Source organism: Semicossyphus pulcher, unplaced genomic scaffold, assembly GCF_022749685.1.
Source record: "Semicossyphus pulcher isolate SPU_LCO1_2020_fin unplaced genomic scaffold, fSemPul1.0.p SCAF_4, whole genome shotgun sequence".
Taxonomy (NCBI): domain Eukaryota; kingdom Metazoa; phylum Chordata; class Actinopteri; order Labriformes; family Labridae; genus Semicossyphus; species Semicossyphus pulcher.
The window spans coordinates 4,126,102-4,149,932 of NW_027211715.1; the positions used below are offsets into that span (position 1 = coordinate 4,126,102).

At 40.9% G+C, this 23,831-nt stretch overlaps 1 protein-coding gene across 3 annotated transcripts in view; it reads right to left on the minus strand.

Annotated features, from left to right (window-relative positions):
- Positions 1 to 2,509: 2,509 nt before the first annotated feature.
- The window catches only part of LOC138607171 (gamma-aminobutyric acid receptor subunit gamma-3), an 88,657-nt gene continuing 67,335 nt past the window's right edge, over positions 2,510 to 23,831 (minus strand). Inside the window, exons 4-9 of one of the 3 annotated variants that reach the window (XM_069679741.1) lie at positions 22,050 to 22,132; positions 17,458 to 17,595; positions 11,927 to 12,079; positions 6,214 to 6,413; positions 4,634 to 4,682; positions 2,510 to 2,781 (exon numbers count right to left, since the gene is read on the minus strand). In XM_069679741.1, the coding sequence (XP_069535842.1) occupies positions 2,510 to 2,781; positions 4,634 to 4,682; positions 6,214 to 6,413; positions 11,927 to 12,079; positions 17,458 to 17,595; positions 22,050 to 22,132 (895 nt within the window). Of the gene's footprint in view, positions 2,818 to 4,633; positions 4,683 to 6,206; positions 6,414 to 11,926; positions 12,080 to 17,457; positions 17,596 to 22,049; positions 22,133 to 23,831 lie in introns of all 3 variants that reach the window. The other 2 variants (XM_069679739.1, XM_069679740.1) reach the window with 2 other exon arrangements.

The following is a 23,831-nucleotide window of genomic DNA, read 5'->3' on the forward strand; positions in this document are numbered from 1 at the left end:
ACACATTATATCTCTTTTGATAACCAGTACAAAAGCAAAAGTGCCCGTTAGAAAATAAATGTTATATTTATACTGTCATGCTTGTCTGGTAGGAAGAGAAACAGGGGACCAAAGAGCAGTTCAACTGAATCAGTTTTAAACGGGGAAAAACAAAGCGGCAGACTCCAGGGTTGAAGAAAAACCTGTTCACAGCCTGGTACAAAAAACGCTTTTGTTATAAATAGTTAATTTTACTATTGAAGATAACTGTAGGGGGTTGAACTTTTTTTAAAACTCACCTGTTCAAATAATATTGATACTTAAATTATAGGGGCGGGGTCACTTGAGTGACAGGTGGATACGAGGGCTGTCTGTTTTGAACACAGAAGAAGACACTCCTTTAGTCTGATAAATAAAGTGCAGTCGGTCACCACCACAAAAAGAATCTCCTCTGTAGAAACACAAAGTTAAACTAGCTCATTCACGAGCTGATGGATCAGCCACAGACACAGACGGTTTAACTTTGATAACTTGCCATCCCTCCCTCCTCTCCAGCACAACCCTCTCATCCAATTACGGTCACGTCTGGCTCCAGAAAACCAACATGGCAGCAGCCATATCCCGAACTCAAGGCTTCATTTACACAGTTCAGAAACCAATGGGTGACTTAAGGGTGGCTACATCCATTATTTATACAGTGTATGGGGAAAATACCAGGCTTACAGATCTGTGAGTCAGGCAAGGGTCAAACTAGAAAGCAAGCCGATGCAGGCATACAAACCAAAGGCGTGAGCATTAAATCAGAAGTCCGGAAAAGAGACGATTATGAAAACTGGCAACGGTAACACTCAAAGAAAGTGTTGGAACACTGTGGACGTGGGTAGTGTTTGTAGGCTATACGAACACATACCCACAAACACAATGACAGGTAGTGAAGCTTCACAAACAAGATAAGAAGGTGAGAAAATAAATAAACAGGAAACAACAACAAAGGAGAAAGCTTAGACAAGACAGTACGTGGCACTGTGAGTTATACATGACAGCGTCAACCCATAAACAGCAGCTAACATTAGCATTAGCCTTAGTAACATAAGGTTTGAAGTTTATTGATCCTTATAGAGAAATTAATCTTTTTTTCAGGCCATATTGCCAAGCCTTAGGGCCCGATCAGACAGAACGCGTCTTATCAGCTGGGGCCTTTTTTGTCTTTGTTTTCACTGAGAGGCTTTTTGCGCGCTGCTTTTGCGTTGCAGAGCACCTCACGTTTTTTTCCGCTCTGTGCGCCTCTCGTTTTTGAGGAAACGCTCTGAGCACCTTGAGTTGAAAAAACTTCAACTCAAGCAGAAATGCGCCCGACGTCATTGGTGTTTTTTCTGATTGTCCAATTGGATGAGAGGCGAGCTCTTTTAAGGCTTTAACAAAAAAGGCAGTGCGGTGCACCTCATGTTTTACAGCCTGCAAAATGCGCTCTGTCTGACCGGGCCCTTAGACGGAGCCTCGTTTAGACGTTGGTCTCTGTTACCAGTCTTTATGCTAAGCTAGGCTATCGTCACTGCTCGCTGTAGCTTCATGTAACATGAGAGTGGTATCAATCTCCAAACCTTCGTCTTAAGAAAGCCAATAAATGCATTTACCCCCCCAAAATCCTCAAATGACTCCCTTAAAGGATATCCTTTAAAAGCTCTTTGCTCCAACGCAGTTAGTAAAGGGACTTTGTAGTTGTATTTTCTCCTGGGTGTACATCAAGTATATTCCAATGTATGGTATTTGCCTGTACGAACATGAACTAAACCTAAACAATGATGGCATGACATGTTTTTCTTTCTGCTGTCAGGTTAACTCAAATCGTCGTCTTTCCTGGGAACTGATTTATTTATTACAGCTTACAGAGCTGCTAATAGTGAGCAGGCAGGAGGAATGAGTCATGCCTAATGGCTGAAAGTCAGTGAGAAGAGATAAAACCCGAATGATTTTTCATGTGGTTGTTGCAACAAATGGCTGTTTTATAAATGTAACTCAAAGCTCTGAATGAGAACAGCCATAATCAGTCAAAGCCAGGCTCTTCTTCATCCTCCTATAAATCATTATTCCCTGATTATTGTAGCAGATAGTATCTACCCCTCCAGAGGAAGGCACTATGAATGGTTTGAATGTCCTTGGATTTTCATCAACTGGATTTGACTGATGGCTGGATAATATCGTGCCGGCACTCTCCCTACAACACGAGTCCTCCTTCTGAGAAGTTTCGGGAAGAAGTGCAAAGCAGATTTCAGATTGGTCTTCAAATCATGGTGAGCACACAGGCCGTCCCGTCCTTCCTCTGTGTACAGCATATTGAAGGGAATCAGTATTGTGATGTATTCTCGTACCTGAAGTCACAGAGGCAGAAATCTCTTCTTGGCACAGGCCTGTCCTCTCTGTTTATCTCCAGCTTACTGCTTCAGGTACCACAGACAGTTTATTTGGTGTTACCTCTTTATTCATCTTGCATTTCCTCAGTTAGACTGTGCTGTCCGTCTCCTGCGGCGTGCTAAAGGTAGAGATAGCCCACCCAGTAGACGATGTTGAACAGTAAGAAGGAGGTGGGAAAAAAGACGCGCGAGTATGCGTCCAGTTCAAGTAAATCTATGTGGACGCGTCCTTTTCTCCACCTTCCTCCTTTACATTCTTCAAAGCAGCAGAAGAAGCTCTGGCAGTCTTTTCCGTCCAAACACTCGTAGACACAAGCGTCCTCAAAGTCCTGCCAGTACAACGAGTTATTTAAAGTGATGGCAGTGTGTGGAGGTCTCACGTCCAGGACTGAATAGTTCTGAGAAGAAGAGAAAAGTAATTTTGAAGTTAAAGCCATGTTCATTCATCAAATATGTTTTTTTTTCAGATTGTTTTTACAGTGGAAGATGTTATAACTGTGTATTTTTCACTCCTAACTCAATATGTCGTATTTGTCAGCGGCCCAACGCCTCAAAATACGAAACTGTAGGGACCCATCTAGCTTCACTTCTGGCCTTTTGTTTAGATGTGCCATTGAAGTCCTTTAACACAGTAAAAACAGTCCTCATTGAGTCGCGCTACGGGGCGATGGAAGGGTCAAACATGGGACCATCAGCCCGGACACTGGGGATTGATTTACATGTGACCTCATTTAGAAAGTGGACTTCTTTTATAAGGAACGCAACATTAGTTACAGCAAAATTCATTAGTGGTGTAAAAAACTGATATGTTTCTTAAGTAATGTGTTTTTGTTATAACTTATTCAATCAAGACGATGCCTTTCATCTTCACCTAATCAATAAGTTTGGTGCCTTAAATGAACCTTACCAATCTGCAACACTTTAACAATGTTACCTTGTGTTTATTATTGTTCATCGTCTAAATCACGTGGCATGTTTCAAAGAAAGCTACAATTTTAAAGTAAGTGTACGTTGAATATTTATGCTAGCTACACATGCAAAGTGACGCTGACTGTACATCCTCATAGTTTAAAGCAGAGGGCCACGAAAACGGGAGTGAGAATTTGAATTGTGAACACAGCGGGTCACTGTAAATGTCTTACATTTATTTATTTACTTATTTTATACAAAGCAATCCCTGAAGAAAGCATCGTCAGCAGCGCTGTGACTCTGATTCGGTCCATCGGATTTAGTCTCTGCAACCTCATTGACTTTTGGCTGCTGGTTTTGCTTTCTTACACTTCACAGTAATCTTTTTCTTGGCAATGAATTAAAGTTTATTCCTCTGATTGGTGCAATATAATATAAATGATCTGAGGGGACAATTATTCTCCAAAACCCTTGAATTATTAAAAAAAAAAGCTTTGTATTAATGTGTTTTATTTGTAGTCAGATTTGACCCGTGCTCGGTTAAAGTTAGCCAAATCATTGGTATGCACCAAACACCTGAAGTCAAAGAAGATGGCAGCGCGGCGCTTTCCGACAGCAGCTCTCTGACTAAAAATAATACTTACACCCGAACTAACCGAATGAATCTTAGAAACCATTCGACTGGTTGTGCTCCAGAAGGACTCAGCTCCTTCCCAGGGGACATAACTCGCTCGATCGAGTGCACAGAAAGAACGAGACCGGACCGGCTGGGAGGAAACACAGGCGGCAATGTGAGAGGAGAAAGAAGCGAGGCAAGTGAGCTGGAATCTGGGCTCGGCTGAAAGCGGGCCAGCGTTAAAATGCACTATCTCGTGTCTTTCTTGCCAACGCCCGCTCTCTCATCAGTAAGATCGATGAGCTTAAACTGTGGACCAAGCGGGGCTTGGACAGCTGTCTGATGATCATAACTGAAAGCTTTTTAGGCCATGACAATAAATTACCCATCCTATCCAGATTAACATCACTAGTCTTTTTTTTTTTAAGTACTGAATTGCCTTTTTATTAGGAGCCAGAATAATATTGGTTTAAATCCATTAATAGAGGCGAAGATATCCTGACTATTTAACACTTCAGTCCAGCCAATCTTTAATATCTCCTTTTACTGTGAAACTTGGATGACAGACTCATACCATAATGCAACTGCCCAGATCTCCCTGCACAATAAATACACACATCCTTTAAATCCATGTCTCCAGCTTGTAAGGCAGACTTTTATTAAAATCTGAGATCTAATCCTACGTCAAGATAAACTCAGACTGGAAGAAGCTCCTTGAGGGCCTTAGAAGAAAATACACGACTGTTTTCACAGGATCTCTTAGTCCTCTTTATTTCATGTGTAAAGAGGTACAATCCTGTTTTTCTGTTGGGGAGTTCAGTGTAGAGGCAGCTGCGGCATTAAACAGTATATGAAGCTTTTCCTATTGAAATGAAATACTGGATACGTATGAAATAAACTGAAGTAAAGAAATATTTCCAACTGGCTGGAGATTTATTTGCATTTAGAAAATAAAATACAATTGTCTGAAAGATGGAAGACATGACAGCTCCCTAAAAGTGAAGCCAAACCCTCTCTATCGCCCCCTGCTGACTGGCTGCAGTATAGGTCATAAAGCCCGCCTCCTCCATGTTAACAGATGGGACATGAGTCAAACTATAAAATCAAAGTACACGTCAAATTAATTTTTCTCAAACATGGTTTCTGTCATTATAGTTAGTTCTTATCATGCTGATTTATGTCCAAGTGTTCATTTTTCTGACAAGTTTACTTTTAATGAGTTGATGCTGTCAGAATGATGATTGACAGCTCTGTTGACAGGTACGGCTCCTGCAGCCGATCTGTTCCGGATTAGCAGAGTGGAGGACGAACCACGAGAGGAAACGTAACAAAAACAATCACTACAGTCACTGAAGTTTCCATACCTGTGAACGTTAACCTCAGACCAACACAAAGAAGCTGTTCTGCTGTTAAACACGCTGGTGTGCGAGATCCTTGCTGTTATTTTCAGTAAGTTAAGTGTGTGTTTTGGTTAGAGGAAGTGGCTACGGCCGTTTCACCACCGATCTCTACTGCGCCGTCTCTGGTTTCAAATGAGGTCACCATCGCAAGATGGCAGCGCCTATCACAGGGGCTATTTTGGCATCACCATCGTACAAATGAGAGCAGATGGAGACGCGTTGTCCATCTATATATACAGTCGTTGGTGGACACAGGCCCTTAATTATATAATCTTAGCTACATTTTAAAACAGTATAACATGCATGACAAACAGGTATTTTTGGATATCTACCATCCCACAAACTAAAGAACTGTATTGCAGCTTCATAAATCTCTGACAGACTTTTCAAACTGTCGAGCAGGAACATGTAGGAGGGGAAACTTTCGGCGATATAGGCACATTTCACTTTTTAAAACTATAAAAAATGAGCTCATATAGATGGAAAACTCAAACAAAACTCCGCTCTGGAGATTAAAGCTTGCCTCTGTCAATTTAGCAACATACAAATTAAAGCTTTAGTTTTCCAGACAGAACAGAAGTGACAGTCTGCAACCCCTGCCTTCAGCTGTTGATGGGCCCGTCTGTCTTGAATGCTTGTTCAGACTGATGCAGTGTCCCTTAAAATAGAACCAGTCTTATCAGAAGAGCTTATAAAGGGCAGCGTCACATCATTGCGACCCTGGAAGGCTTTCTCACATCTGTCTTCTGATTACAAAACCAAATCTCTTCGAGAGTTGCAGTAATTCTACATATAAAGGCATCAAACACAGCTACATTCTATTATCTAAGTCACATATGAGTTCACGAGTAAGAATATTTAATATATTTGGATTTAAAAGAAGATTTCATAGACTCACCGATCTTTTTGGCTGCATGCAGCTGGGTCTTCGAGTGCTGTATGAGTAGTAATTTAAAGTTGCATACTCCATCAGAGCAGCAAAGACGAACAGGAAGCAGACGGTGACGAAAAGGTCCATGGCGGTGACGTAAGACACTCTGGGTAGAGACGTCCTGGCCACACTGCTGAGGGTGGTCATAGTCAGCACTGTGGTTATACCTGAGGGGCACAAGAAAGAACAGACGTGTAACAGGTAATAATGGAGGTCCAAAGGGTTTGTGTTTGATGCTGGTATTGATCTGTATTTAAGGTCACATGTGTACTACTTCCTCCAACTGAAGTTCATTTTATCAACAAAGCACAAGCAAAGCAGGTACATAAAAAATGAAGAGAAAGAACAATTATTTTTTAAGAAGTCAAAACTGATCAGTAGAGGTATTGATGGATCTGTGCAGTGTTTGGCTCGAGCTAATCTGTGATCACCTCGACTTAGAAATGAGATGTTTTATACTGTCTTGTCGTTTTGAAGAAGAGGAAGCAGACTACATGAATCCTGTCAACTACAGTGAACTTGAGCACTTTTTATAAGTTGTCAGTACGTTCGGCAGCAAGAGAACATTTTGTTCTTGAAGTTGACGTGTTAGAAGCAGGAAAAGTGGGCAAGCGTAAGGATGTGGGCGACTTTGACAAGAGCTAAACTGTGATGGCTAGACATATGGGTCAGAGCATCTCCAACACTGCAGCTCTTGTGGGGTGTTCCCGGTCTGCAGGGGTCAGGAGCGACCAAAAGTGGTCCAAGGAAGGAAAACCAGTGAATGGGTGACAAGCTCAAACCTTGGGTCCTGCCATTCATGTGGATGTTACTTTGACATGTACCACCTACCTTAACATTGTTGCAGACCGAGTACACCTCTTCATGGAAACAGTATTCCCTAATGACATTGGCATCTTCAGCAGGATGATGCGCCCTGCCACACTGCAAACATGGTTCAGGGATGGTTTGAAGAACATGAGTTCAAAGTGTTGACTTGGCCTCCAAACTCCCCAGATCTCAATCTAATCGAGCATCTGAGGGATGTGCTGGACAAACAAGTCAAGACAAACCTCGCAGTTTACAGGACTTAAAGGATCTGCTGCTCACGTCTTGGTGCCAGATACCTCAGCACACCTTCAGAGGTCTAGCGGAGACCATGCCTTGACGGGTCAGGGCTGTTTTGGTGCCTACAATATTAGGCAGGTGGTCATAATATTATGGCTGATCGGTGTAGCGCATATTAAAACACTGTACATTGCGCTCTTTCAATAGGAATGGTATCAAATGTCTAAAATAAGCATCCCTTCATTAATAAAGTTTAAATCTGCCTCGTCGTTACAGAGAAAGAGAGCGGGGAAATTATTCCACACAGGGATTTTTTAATGTAAAAAAAAGGTCTACGTCTCTATACCTGTCTACCTCAGACTGCTGCAGCCTTATTTTAGCTTTGAACAGACTTGAGAAGGAATTTTTGCATTAACAATGAAGAAGCCTGACTTCACCTGTGAGCATTGTATTCAGGAATGTCTGCATAACTCTGGCTCGCTCTGCATGCTGCTTTTATTCTAAAGTTCTACCATTAAACACAGTAAACATGTATTCATTGTTGCCTTCCAACATTGATCAACTTATGGTAAAATGGTAGATAAACTGCATTTGTATAGCACATTTTTAGTCTTCAGTATCTTGTTTAGAGACACTTTAACATGCAGGAATCAAACTGCTCCGATTAGTGGATGACCCTCTGTACGCCCCAAGCCACATCTGCCTTATACAGTTGATATGGTTGATATGAAACTTGGCCAACATTTACATATCGAGTAGACACTGCGATATTTTCATTCATAAGTTTCTGGCCAAATCGACAAATATAAGTGAAATATCTCTCTATCCTTGTAGCTCTGTTTTTGGTCTCCACCAGCAGCTGAGAGCAGCCTCTGACTCTTAAGCTGTTAGTTGCTCACTTTGTGTTGCGCCTGCGTGGCTGCTAAACATGTAGCACAAAAGATTTTGGAGGTTTATGGTGATGAAAGAAAAGAGACCAAAACAGTTTAGCTGGGGTCATAAAACCAAAACAATGAGCTGAAAGGTGCTCTAAGACCTCTGCAGAGCTGAAAGGAGCTGTCAAGTAGTCATAGACTCTTCTGTGAGTTTACCTTCTTAGTCATTTGATCTATCTTTATTTTAAAGATATTGACTAGTGCAGCTTTAACGTCTGAACACCCTTGTGAGCATGGTGTGAGTAGCGTGTCGCAGAACAACATCTGGAGATTTGTCTATTTTTTCTCGTGTGACTCACGAGATTCTCAGCAAAAGTTTGACTGTGAAAATGATCTGTTGATTGTCATACCGACAACTAAATTACACCTTTCACTGCAGTGTCAGTGTCTAACCCTATATCTGCATACTATGTCACAGACATGAAAAAAGTATTTCTAAAGCTACAACAAGACTTTTAACCCTTTCAGCCCTGTAATTGACTGGCGACCAGTCCCAGGTGTACCCCGCCTCTCGCCCAATGACAGCTGGGATAGGCTCCAAACCCCCCGCGACCCTGAACAGGATAAGCGGTATAGATAATGGATGGATGGATTATCAAATGCAACATTAATGTAGAGAAGTAGGGCTGGCAGTAGAAACCATAGACTGTATAAAAAGATGGACGACATGACAGCATGACAAACCCTCTCTATCGCCCCCTGCTGACTGGCTCATAAAGCCCGCCTCCTCCATGTTAACAGATGGGACATGAGTCAAACTATAAAATCAAAATACAAGTGTTGTTTTCTGACAAGTTTACTTTTAATTAGTTATTTGATGCTATAAAAAGAGGTGTGACATCATGATTGACAGCTCTGTTGACAAATAGGGCTCCTGCAGCGTTCTGTTCCTGCTTCATTTTTGTATTACGAAAGGACGAGGAGACCTACGTCCATCTTTATATACAGAAACACGGCGTCACATACAGGTAGGGATAGTCAGCGTGGCCTGGAAGAACCTGTCGGTATTACAGTTGTTTTATTTATGGTAAATAACCTTTACAGACTCTTAGCTGCGAAGTTAGAAGCTGACATTTTCCTTTTGACTAACATCAGATGTTGTTGACGTCAGTCAGCTCGAGAGACGTGAGGAAAACCTCTCTATCTCAACTATGATCTCATTCTCTCCTCTCTCCCATCTCCCCCTGCTCGAGCATTGTCGAGATGCCTGTAAGAAAAAAAACACATCTGTGACTGTTTCACCGAGTTTCCATGGTAACAAGCTGGCCCCATCTATTTCAGGCAGACATCTCACACGTTTCCTTTGGCCTCTGCTCGCCACAGTGATTACACCTAACTGCCTTCTGCTGATGCTGTGGCACAGATTCCAGAGTTTTGGCTCTAAATGATAAAATCAGCTGCAGGTTTGAAGAGAAGAAAAGTCTCTAAAGCGTGTGTGAGAACTTACTGAGCTAAATTAGTCCTGTAACTACTTGTTATTAAGGATCAAACCTGAGCTGATAAGGTATGACTCACACTCACCCCTTTGTACACCTGAAGGACTTCATCTTTCCTCCTACACTGCTCCCGTACTCCGACAATCAGCCCACATCCAACATCCATTCATTATTCCCATCCTTTTTAGGATTTCTTGCATTAATTGATCCAGATCCTTTGAAGCAAAGATGACAGATCAATGGCACTCGTTTCAATAAGAAAACTACAGCTAGTTCAGGACGCTGTGGCTTTCACTGCTGTAGAAACTGCACTGGCTACATGTTACAGGTGATTTACACTTCATATTTGTTTATAAAGACTCCAGAAAGGTAAGATATATAAGACAGGATAAGGATAAAATATAAGTATAACGTATCGTATCATACCATATTGTATTGTATCGTAGTGTATCGTATTGTATGGTATGGTATGGTATTGTGTTATATTATATTGTATTGTACCGTATCATAATGTATGGTATTGTATCATATTATATTGTATCCTTTTGTATCCTATTGTATTTTATCATATCTTAATGTATCAAATCGTATCTGATCATAACGTATGATATAGTATCGTATTGTGTTGTATGGTATTGTCATCATAATATATTATCATATAATGTAACCTCATTGTGTGAGTGAAAGTATATATACTCCTGGTCAGTATTGCTCCACTACAAGTGAAAGTTGCTCAGTGAAATTATTACTTGAGTTAAAGTACTGGAGTACTCGCTTTTAAAATACTACTTTTTAAAAAATCTCAAAACGTGTTTTCACGATGCCTGAGTGCAGTCAAGAACACGTGGGAGAATCGTCCTCCTTCTCTGCCGAAGCCATCATTACTGCGTTCAACCATGGTACAGGTACGGCAACACCGCTTAGACAAACCACACGCAGAACTACACGAACACTGTTTACTGTCTTTCACATTTAAAAGAAAAGAAAATTAATCAGCTGACTTTAGAGCAAAAGTAGCGAGTAACGAGAGCGTTTATAGAAATGTAGCGGAGTCAAAAGTACAACATTTGTCTTTTAAATGCAGTGGAGTAAAAGTTAAAAGTTTCCCCCCAAAATAAGACGAGAGTAATGTAAAGATACAAAAAATGTATTTAAGTACAGTACTCAAGTAAATTTACTTTGTTACTGTCAGCCCCTGTATAATATCGTATTGTATCCTATCATGCTGTATTGTATCGTATTTTATTGTACTGTATCTGAATGTATGACATTGTACCTTTTGTATCATATTGTACTGTATCACATTATATTGTATCTATTGTATCATATCATTATGTAAGGTATCGTATTGTATAGAATTGTATTGTTACGTATTGTATCATATTATATTGTATCTATTGTATCTCATTGTATTGATTTATTATATCTTATACTGCATCATATTATTGTATCATTGTATTATCGTATTGTATCGTGAAAGCACATGTGAGCACCTTATGTTTTCATGTGCTTAATCTTTTGAATTTACAGAACAATAAGATTAACAAGCTCTGTCAGTATTTTCTAAAGTGAAATAAAGATTTATCTTTTTAAATCTGACTTTTGGAGTAAAGTTATAACCCAAGTGCAAGTTTAAATTCCTTGCATTTTATGTAAAGCACTTTGGGCTGCATGTTTGTATGACAGGCGCTATGTAAATAAAGCTGAGTTAAGTTGAGTTGTTTGTTTTCAAGCTTTGACCTTTTCATAAGTTGTTGATTCACAGTAACGCACACAGATGCTCTGACCAGAAGCCATCAGCAAAGATAGCTTAGTAGTTTAAACTTATAATGTTCAGAAGAAACACACTTGCACACAATATATTTTTGTGATGCCAATCTATAGAAGAATATCTTTAATGAAAGGCCCGGGCGAACACAACCTCACTCAAACACGTGTACAATAATGGATTAAAGTGTAAAAAGAAAAGAAAATCAAAATGTATGAAATTAATTACCTTACCCAAAATGTTCCACAGGACTGCACGACAACAAACAGAGAGCATGAACAAAAGAGTTAAAAAGTTAAAACAAAACAGAAAAAGCAAATGGAGAAACTGAAGTTTAGTGACAAACAAACACGCAGCAGAGAGCAGCACATAAAGATGGAGCAGAACATGGTTTCAGTGAGCAAAGGAACACCTCACAAATATGACCTTTAGTGACGCCGGCATCGTGCTTCTTAATATTTCAAAGGCTGAAATGAAAGAATGTTCCACAGTACCTAAAGCCGTTCTGGCGGGCGTGGCGTCTTTTTTGATCCAGAAGGAGACCCAGGAGAGGACCACGGTGAGGATACACGGGATGTAGGTCTGAATGGTGAAGTAACCCATTCTCCTACTCAGGTCAAAGTACACCGTCATCACCACATAGTCACCTGAGTGCGAAAAAAGACAACACAGCTGGATGTGGAACTTTACAGACACACGTCTCTGATCACTTTAGACATTCGGGCTGGGCGATATGGCCCAAATCCTTCATCACGATATATCATGTTTTCTGGTATCTAACTAATAATAAATCCATATGAAATAACCACATGATAACGCCTATTTTTGGATAATCATGAGTGAATTAAATACTTGACAAATAAAAAGTTTGTGTTTTCGCTTGTGGTGAGCCAGAGTCCTTTTCTGCACGTTAATGTCCATGTTAATAAACAGCGCCTCCCTCTATGGGTCACTCCAGGTTAACTCCCTCAGCTGCTGGTTTTGTGACATCATGTTAGAGACGATATAGAAAAACTCACCCGATAGACATTGTCATATTGTTTTTGATATATATTATCATATTGCCAGCCCTGTTAGACATCATTACAAAAATGGTACTGAGGAGGATAAACAATAACAGGGAATAATCCAAACAAACAAGAGCTGACATTTTATAAGCAGTGACAAAACACTTTCAAAATAGAGTCATGCAATACACTGTACTTTTGTGCACTTATTTTGAAGAGAGACATGCAGACACACATATATATTTGGATAATTTTAATGTTCAAATGTCGTATTTTTTCATGTGTTACTATAATGTTTTTATAATAGTTTTATGTGTGGTTTTGCTTATATTTGCTGGGGATTTGTTTGTATTTTGTTCACATTTTTGATCATTTTTTTTATTACAGTTTCATGCCGGTGAAGTAAATTGGAACATCAACTATCTGCACTGCAGTGGTAGACCAACAAGACTATTATAGAATAATACTAATATGTTTTTGTAAACAGAAACAAAATAATTAACAAACTGTGTACATACTGAGAATAGTTTAATTATTTTGTCATATCTTTTAATGTCTTTATTCCACCTACTTTGTGTCTTCTTTATAACTTGAGGACTTTATTTAATTTGCCTGTTTTGTGAGCTGCTGTAACGAGTTCATTTCCCCTTTGGGGGATCAGTAGAGCTCATCTTATCTTATCTTATTTTATTGCTCATCTTATATGTATTTCTTTTTTTGCTCCTCATATGAAACATTTGTAACTTAAAATGAGACACTGATAATATAACACCACAGTTGTCTCCATAAAATGTGTCTTCATATGAATAATAATGCATCTGTTATTTATATTATAAATATATTTTGTATTTATTACAAAGTAACAACATTTTAAATTGTTATTTAGTCATAATGCATGGTAATTATACTCAGGTGTGTATAATAAACACTCATGACAACAACTAAATCTCCACCTGCTGGTGACGGCTGAGCTCTTCAGCAGAGGTGCACCGTAAGTGAAGATTTGTTATTGATGTCAAGAATGAAACATAAAAACCTGAACACATCTTAAAGAGTTGTAAATCTTTTTATCTAAAAACACATTGTAGAGCTGTCACTCAGTCATGTCTCATTAAGTAGAATTACAACTATGTCAAACCATCATTTATTCAGCCTCTGTTCACCTGTCATTAAATATCTCTTCATGCAGCAGTTATGGCCGATATATAAGAAGGAGGAGACGTTTCAATTAGCCTTAGTCCTTATATCCGCTGTAACACATCATTGGAGGTGTTTAATACCAGTAGGTGCTACATGGAGCGGGACGGGGAGTCGGGATGTAAAGGTGAAGTTTCATAAAAAAACTGATAAATGCAAATGATTTATAACATTACTAAAAATATAAGAGCTGAGTCAGCTCTATGCAGATTATTACAGCTTCCTCCTGATTTCTCCCTTCAGCTGATAACACTTTTTATTAGTGGTAGGAACATTTAATTAGACTTTAAAGCTGCATGATATAAACGGTGGAAGCTGTGAACTGCAGAGAAGACGTCTGACACGCTGACAGTTTGTTTTTGATGTACATAGAATCCATACGTTGTCAATTCTTTAATTGATAGGGCAGCTGAAGAGAGACAGGAAATGTGGGGAGGAGAGAGTGGGGGGGCGACATGCACCAAATGATTGGCAGTCCGGCAGTCGAACTTGGGATCAGTGGGTCGAGGACTGTAGCCTCTGTATACCAACCAAGCTAAACCAGCGCCCCTGTGTTGTCAGTTTTGACCAAATTAAAATGTGTAGATTTTCTTGAAATCGAACCTTATTTACATACATTACATTGTTTTGTATATAATGCAGTCTTCATTGTTGGTTGCAGAGTCCACATTCTTGCAAATGTCCTTTAAATACACGACATTAAATGTGTTTTAATTTTGTAATTATCTCTTTATATTGTTGGTTTGCAAGTCTGTGATTCTTTATTTATATCAGACCTCATTCACAAACATTAAAAAGGTATGTTGCCCTGTACAACATCAGGAAGATGCAACACAACTGCTGGTACAGGCTCTTGTGATATCAGGCAATGATTATTGAAACTCCCTCCTGGCAGGCCCTCCTGCATGCACGTTCAAACCTCTGCAGATGATCCAGAACGCAGCAGCGCGACTGGCCTTCAATCAACCCAAAACAGCACATGTTGCACCTCTGCTCATATCCCTCCACTGGCTCCCAGTCGCTGCTGGCATCAAATTAAAACTAAACCCTGTTGCTCGCTTACAAAACAGCAACAGAAACTTCTCCTGCCTACCTGAACGCCCTCATCCAGGTCTACACTCCGTCCCGCCCACTACGCTCTGCCACTGAAAGGCGCCTGGTACTCCCATCACAACAGGGCCCTAAGTCTCTAACTTCTCCTCAGTCGTCCCCAGGTGGTGGAACGAGCTACCAAACTCCTATCTTATGACCAGGATTTTCATGATGATGACTATGACTGTACTGTAAGAGCAACACACTTGTTGCTCTTCTTGTATTTATGACTAAGTAGTTTCACAGCATTAAACTGGCTTTGTGTTTCACCAAATCAACAGGACTGAAATCTTAAGGAACACAACTTGATTGTACATTTTAGGTCCAGCTTGTTCAGCGGAGAACCCGTCAGACAGTCTGCAAAGAGTTGCAAAGCAGAACCAAGAGGTTTAAGCAGCGATTGGCTGCAGTGGCTGGCAGTGACAGATGGAGAAGGAAGAGATAGACGGATGCATTTGTGACTTTCTATCTTTTGATGGGATTACATAAGCGATCATTGGACAGCGAGAGGTTTGACTAATGGATTTGTCTGTTTATCTTGGAATTGATTTGGTGGTCTGGACAGGGACTTAATCATTTTTTCATTTGCACACTTTTCAATTGTGGCAAGTACAAGTGCAGGAGGGGAAACTCCAAGGGTACTCACCATCTACTTGGTATATTTATTGCTTTAGATTTATGCGTTTTTTTTAAATCAGATTTTTGAGTTTTGACAGTTTTTTCTTGTGTGATTTTCCTCTAACGTCTCAGCTTCCTCTTCTCAAACTAATGTGGAAGAATTTCACAATTTAGAAAACTAATAAAGAAAGTTGATGTGACAAAACTTTTTCTAAACAAAAGATCTTATATACAGTCTTTGGTATTGACACTGAATTTTAACACATTTTCAATGAGCAATATGTTTGAAACTCTTAAAAACTCATAAAGTAAAAATTCATATATTATATCAAAGTCGGGTGTCTCATACAGGATTCACAAAAATCTAAGTGAAAAAAAAGACCCAAAACTATAAAAAACTGTTTTACTCTTTAGAACATTTCACAAGACTTTGTGGGCGTGGCCACCGTGATTGACATCTCCCTAGCTCACCTGCAAAGTGATTACTATTGTCACAATCAGCTCTGTGCAGCCCTAAACAGTACGTTTTTTAAAGATTGTTTTTTTGGCTTTTTGCCTTTATTGACAGGACAGCTGAGGAGAGACAGGAAATGTTGGGAGGAGAGAGTCGGTGATGACGTGCACCAAATGATCACAGACCGGGAGTCCAACCTGCGTTCAGTGCGTCTGTAGCCTCTGTACGTGCTGCTGCTCTACAAACTGAGCTAAACCAGCGCCCCTGAAACAGGACGTCTGAGCCGTCTGAGCCAGAATCAGAGGAGGAGTCAGAGACCCTGATATTTAGTTTCACTCAGTCACTAACTGGTGAGTTACAAGATGCTTTGCTATCTGTATCATAGTTAGCATTGAGAATACACATGCATCATTAGCTGAAATGTTAGCTCTATAGTGTTAGCTTCTACCGCATTGCTATGGAGCTAAACTCCCTCTATTGACACCTGCCGTCAGAATAAGATAATCAACGTCCTGTACTAAACTTTAGCGGTAAAAACAACCGTGGTCGACACTCAACACCTGCAGCCATGATGCTAGCGATGAGTGTAAATAACCAGATAGCTGTTGTGTTACTTTGTCCACGATCTCTGAACCTATCGGCAATAGTGTGACGACAATATAAACTTTCCGGGCGTTCCAGTTCAGCCAGCGGTTAGTGATAAACGACTTCCTGCCCAGACTTCCTCCTCCGTGCGCTGCATTGTTTACAGTCCAGTCAGCAGCTTGAGAAGCGACCGTGTGTTCAGATCAAAGTGAAGGTAAATTCTCCCTCCAGATATGTCTGCAAAATAAACGCTGTCATCTCTTTGTTCGTTCCATCGCCCGGAGGAGCGGCCGTTCATCTGTCTGTGCTGAGTCTTAGTCTCACTTTAAACAGTAAGTTACACAGAGGCTGCACTCTGGCTTACTTCAGCGGGATGAAGCCCAAACAGAAACAGATTTTCTTGTGACTGACTCTAATTAACGGCTCTTCAGTTTGCTGAAATAACAACATCATGATGCAGATTAGTGACAACATGAAGCTTTGTCAGGTGTGTCCTCAAGAGAAGACTTTAAAATGAGACGTTTGCTGAACGGAGGTCGGACCGATCGTTTCTGATGCATTTGAGGAAGTTACGGAAATCTGAACGCTGAACGGCTTTAGTGACACAGCATCAAAGGAATTAATCTCAAGTTGAAATTTTGTTCTAGAACAGATTGTTAGCTGTTAGCGTGCTGTAAGCGTCTGTTTATAGAGATTAATAAGACGCTAAATTGTTGTCAGATGACGCTGATGAGAGCCGGGATGTTGCTGCACACGCCGCAGCCTGCTGATAGGTGATTGGTCAATATTATTAGAGATTATGTTTCCTATGACTATGGTTCGTGTGATTAATTGCATAATGTTCACAATAAATATCTGAGCGTAACCACGTCCAACTCAAACCCAAAATCAGGAGAGTACAGAAACTTAAATGACCTTTCACATTTGGATGGCAGGTAATTTGTAATACTTTGTAATTGCTTATAATGATAAACATAAGACCCTACCTGACACAGTGAGGAGGATATTGTGGATTTGGGTTTTCCGGTAGCGTTAAACTTGAGTAAGAGACAGTACAACAGACACATCCTACCTGCTGTGGTCTTTATTATGTCTGTGGTGTTTCTCAGGCCCATAAAATCAAACTGGTAGAGACGCCAGGACTTCTGGTCGGCCGCCTCCACAGAGTTCTTCCTCCACTTGTAAATCATCTCGTCTCGTGGGTATCCATCTGCAATTACACAGAGCATGTGTGTGTGTGACCCTGGGCGGTACACGGCACATCCTAATGATAGATCTGGTCGTGCAGACAGACCTAGGGCCACCCAGAGCAACATTAGTCTTGTGCTGGAGGCTGTTTAATGAAAAGACGGTGGGGAACGAAGACAGAAGGCAGAGGGAAAGTGGTTTAATGAAAGCTTTGGTTCAATAATGCGCTGAATCCGTCTTCATGTTGAGCCTGACCTTCACATGACGCGCACACAGCCTGGGAGTGCTTTTACATCGATCATGTGAGGTTAATGACGGGTTAATGATTCCATCTCTGCGCTGCCTGAGTCACCGCGGTTTAAACAGACATATAATCATTCTGAGGAGGAAAACTAACAAAGTTATGACTCTGCCTGTTAGCGTGCTGATGTAACAGGCTGTCGATTAACACAAACATTAACTGGGAAGATGCACAAACTACTAATTGTTTTCAAACATGCCTGATGAATGAATGCCATTAACATTTGCTATTAATGATGTCATTAAAGAATCAGCGATCGCTGCTCAAACTCAAACGCTGGTTATTCAGAAAACATCAGCGCTGAAAACAAATTGAACGGAAACACTGGTTCTTTTATGTCTTTTACATGAATCAGTTCATCTTATATGTATACATGGACAACACCGACAACATTAACAGGAAGACATGTTGCCTTTCACAATAAAGCTGCTTTAGATCAATGTAATCTTCACAGTCTCCTTGTTCTAACAGGCCCTGAAGCCGGTCCAGACTTTACTGTGTGGTTTGAACCAAAGTAGTGATCCCTAAACATCTCTGCTTGAACAGTTTGAAGCCCAGTACATGTGATGAGTATCATATTTGATATTTAGCAATTGGATAAACCAGAAAGGTGCACCTGGTCACTTTATCAATGAATAATTCTTTAAATGAATCATGAGGTCCTTCTTCACTTACACAATAATCTCTGAACCTTCGGCAGGTGTGACTGAATGTCTTCATCTGAATGTGAAATTTATAAACATACCCAAGTTACTCGTAAACCCTCTCTATCGCCCCCTGCTGCCTGGGTGCAGTATAGGTCATAAAGCCCGCCTCCTCCATGTTAACAGATGGGACATGAGTCAAACTATAAAATCAAAATACACGTCAAATACATTTTTCTCAAACATGGTTTCTGTCATTATAGTTAGTTCTTATCATGCTGATTTATGTCCAAGTGTTCATTTTTCTGACAAGTTTATTTTTAATTAGTTATCTGATGCTGTGAAAAGGGGGTGTGGCCTCTTGATTGACGGCTCTGTTGACAAATCGGGCTCCTACAGCGTTCTGTTCCCGAGTAGCAGAGTAGAGGAGGAACGGCGAGAGGAGACGTAACTAACACTAACACTACAGTCATTGAAGTTTACATAAGCGTCTAAAAAGGAAAGCGACCGCTTCCTCGTCAGCGAGGAAAATCAAGAGTTACAACCGGAGCCAACCGTGGACGTCTGGTTAAACTGGGAAGTGTCCTCCTGCGAGTACCCTTTAGCGCCATTAGAGGCGCCAAAGAGAAACTGAAATCCTTGCGATTATAACTTGAACTGAAAATCTCTGTCATTATAAGGAAGTACTGAACGTTTACAAATTGTTAAATATCATCTGTCTGTGACTCGCAGGTCTCCAGGCTGCGCTGCTTTTAGTTTTGTTGATTTGTCCAACTCTACATGTCTTTTATCATCTTTTGCTTGTTTGTTTGCTTTTTTTCTTTATCTTCTTTTTTCGACACAGTAAGCGGTCTGAATTAAACTGATATGATTTGACCTCGTTCTATCACAGCCATCAGACCTGCATCTGTAAAGGTTTCCATTCACAGCAACAGTCTGCTTTAATAACAGACTGTAAATGCTGTGTAGTTGACAGATCAAAATCGTGCTTTCACAAAGCCATGTATTAACGATCATTTAGACAAGGTGAGTTCATAGTGGAGATTAAAATTAAGTCCTGATTATTCAGCTTTCGCTCATTTTATAAAGTTAACTTTGAAAAACAAAGAAAAACATGACAATCTCCTTAATGGCACATCATCAATACACATTCGATTAGAATTCATTTAAACATAAGAGAGAACAAATCACATCTTTATGATAAAATCCTGTAAATATTGTTTCTATTTCAGCAGACAAGCTGACAAGTTTGACCAGATGTTGCGTGCTAATTGTCTGCAGCGCCTCTACTGCTCCCCTTCTGTTTGTCTGCTCGACTCTGCTTCATGTTTGCATCTACTCTGCTGATTGTCCCAGCTCCCCAGAGGCACGCGGCTTTAAAGATAAGAACATCCAACTTAGTCACAAACAGAGACGTGGTTATGAACACCAGATTGTCATGATTCCAAGCGTGCACCAGGTTCAAGGTCTAACCAGCTGAATGAACCCTAAAATGTCACTTTAAACACCGAACAGAATGAATGTGATTTTGACAGAGCAGTATCTGCTGAGTAGATAAGTAATTCTCACCCCGTTGAGCTCTCTTTAATGGACTCTTGTAATATTGCATTACGTGCTTGTGTACTTGTTTCTCTATAAAGGGGAGGCAGTCTGCTGCCGGTGTTCACACAGTTTAGTACTCGAGTTCACTTTAAAAGCACTTCTGCTTCAGTTCACTGTACTTATCTTTCTCTTAGTTCTGCAGACACCTCAGTACGAGCCTCCGCTAAGTCACACTGTTCAAATGTTGCCATAGTTACCTGAAGCAGCCTGAGTGTGAGAGGCCAAGGATGCAACACAAAGCTTCACAATGATGGCTGACAGAACCCCTGTCAGTAACACATTATTTATTCACAATTACAATTCAAACTGTGCAATCCTGACTCAACAGTACATCATTATGTGCAATATATCAACTGTAACAATAATGCTTCTTATTTATACTACTCATAAATACCCCCAGTAGGTCTCCCTTTTGCATGCACACCGTCCTCTGAAGGTGTGCTCAGGTATCTGGCACCGAGACGTGAGCAGCAGATCCTTTAAGTCCTGTGTGTTGCGAGGTGGGGCCTCCATGGATTGGACTTGTTTGTCCAGCACATCCCACAGATGCTCGAATGGATTGAGATCTGGGGAATCTGGAGACCAAGTCAACACCTTGAACTTGTTGTCTTGTTCCTCAAACCTTCCCGGACCATGTTTGCAGTGTGGCAGGGCGCATTATCCTGCAGCTTGAGCTACAGTAGCTCTTCTGTGGGAAGACAGTTTTTAGCTAGCCAAAATTAGCATCCCAATTTATATTTAAGTAACTGTAATGTACACAATGCACCTTGCTGACTAAGCTAGCATTAGCACATAACTTAGTGTTTGCTAACCCCTCATTCCTCTCCTGCTGCACCCTCTCATCAAAACACGGTCACTTATGGCTCCAAAAACCAAAATAGCAATGGTTAAAACACCAAACTGGTGGCCTCAAAAGGTGTACCAGGGGCATGAAGGAATAAAAATGGGGTACCAGGGGCGCGAGAATCTGGTGGATGCAGCCACTTGCTGTTTCCCAGAGAGGGGAGCTTAATACCCTTTCCCACCAAAATTATTGCGTTGGATGCCGATTCCTAATTCCTATAATCTTTCCCACTAAGCAAAGAAGCCGGGTGTTAGCGGGTTTTTTGACCTGTGCGAAAGGGGCTCAAGAGTTGGTCTGCAAGTTCGGGAGGTGGGCATGGTCCCGGAGGTGGGTGTGAGGAGGGGGCTGGAGTGCTGGGCCAGGCCCAGGATGGAAGCCCTCCTGGGGGGCGCTCCTGGGGCCAAAAGCGGCCCAGTGAGGTCTGTGTTATTCAGGCAAAAAGGCCTGAGCCTTGTCTCATTTCTTTAAAACTGGATTTCCAATTTCGTGCAAAGATCACCTGCAGAAACTGGTAAAAGTGTGTCGGAAGGGAAAGCTGTGGAGGGCCCCACGAAACGCCTTCTCTGTCCACATACCAGAGTGTGACCTCAAGGTGTCCACTTCTCATATACAGTCTATGATTCATAATAATTCCATGACAAAAATAACTTGATTACTTTTGGTGACGCACTTTATTTATGTAAGTCCTCCAGTCGTCACACACACACACACACACACACACACACACACACAAATGTTTTTGATTTGTCATTCAGTCCCTTTGCCGTCATGTGTTTTAAAGCAACACTTCTAAAATCATATCTGATTATAAGAGGCCACTTCAACAATGACTCTGCACCTCTACTTTGACTTTGGTCACACAAGCAGCTCAGCTCAGGTGTGACGACAGCGATGGACACCAACCTCAGCGTGTTTTTTTTGCACAAGATGCTCCAAACAAACATTGTTTTCCTCTTTGGAGCTTTCCTCTCAGTTCATATACAGTGAATATTTTACATAACGAGATGATTTAAAATACATGCTTTGGACTGACATGGCAGAATCAGACTCTTTACAGAACATGGCTTTGAACAAGGCGTACTCACAGCTGGAGAAGATGAGCGGACAGGAGTGTTCGTCCATGGGGAAGTTGTGCAGCTGCAGCTGGCATTCAGCGTTTATAGTCAGCCTGAAAGAGAACAACACAATCAGATTGTGATTCTTTTAAAACTGTAGGAACAAATACACACGTCTTCCACTACATCTATAAAAGTTATGTCTTGTAGATTATTATTATGCGAATGTGTGCATGACTAAATAAGTGCTCATTAATGTTAATAAAACACTAAATCTCAGCCTGAAGTGGGGCAGCAATTTTCACATCAAGGTATAATCAAGGTACAGGGAAGAGATTAAAGGGCCATAATCAGTCAGTGTGAGACGTCTCTGCATCGTCTCGACACCGGCAGGCTCCTCCTCCCTGTAGGCCAGGTGCAGAGGTGGAAGAATCTGAACTCTGCTGCTTGTCTTTCTATGAATTGCTTCTTGTTTAGTCCTCACGACCATTTGTAGACAAGAAATGTTTAAAAGGAAACTTTCACCCATAAAAAACGTCTTTTAAGACCCAGACAGCAAATAACAAATTCAACACTCTCAACTTTTATCAATTTTTTTAATCTTGTTAGTCCATGAAACGATGAGTTGATTGACAGACAGTTAAAGGTACCTCTTGAGTAAGGGCATGTGTCAACTAAAGGCGTTTTTTGTGCTGGCAGCGCCCACGACTACGATTTTAGAGCGCTTCTCACCAAAGCTCACTGTTGCTAGGTTACGAAAGTCGTCTGGTGGCACTTCCACTTCCTTTGGTAGTGACTGTTAAGTCTGTTTTAAATCGCTCTGTATGCGTAATATTTGCTTTTATTCAAGGACATTTTACAAAGAAATCGAGCCGCTATTGTTGTTGACAAAGTTGACATCAGAAGTCCCGCCCCTTCTTGATTTTGATTGGTCGGTGAGGGAGAAGTGACATTGACGAGCGTGGAAGTGTTCCAAAAGTCGAACTGAGAGAGTGAGCGCAGCAAGAGAGGTATCTGCAGAACCGGGTACCGCAGACTATACTGTAGCCAAGTAGAACGAGCTGTGTGCGTCAGGACCAAAGACAGTATAAAAAGATGGACAACATGACACCTAAAAGTGAAGCCAAACCCTCTCTATCGCCCCCTGCTGACTGGCTGCAGTATAGGTCATAAAGCCCGCCTCCTCCATGTTAACAGATGGGACATGAGTCAAACTATAAAATCAAAATACACTTCAAATACATTTTTCTCAAACATGGTTTCTGTCATTATATTTAGTTCTTATCATGCTGATTTACGTCCAAGTGTTCATTTTTCTGACAAGTTTACAGCTCTGTTGACAAATCCAGCTCCTGCAGCCGATCAGTTCCGGGTGAGCAGAGTGGAGGACGATCAGCGAGAGGAAACGTAACAAAAACAATCACTGTCTCAGTGACATCAACTGTTGGATGGCAGAGAACTTTCTTCAATTAAATAACTCCAAAACAGAAATAATACGAATCAATGCAAACAACTCCACCCTCCATATCGACAGTGGCCTTGGCGCCCTGTCTACTAATGTAAAACCTACTGCCAGAAACCTTGGCGTAATATTCGACTGTGATCTTAACTTCGACAAACACATAAAGAAAGTTGTACAATCCTGCTTCCACCATTTACGCACCATCTCATAAACTAAAGCAATAATTACCCAACCGGACCTTGAAAAAATAATCCATGCACTCATCTTCTCCAGATTAGACTACTGCAACTCCCTCCTCTACGGAATCAGCCAGAACTCTCTCGCCTCTAACTAGTCCAGAACGCTGCAGC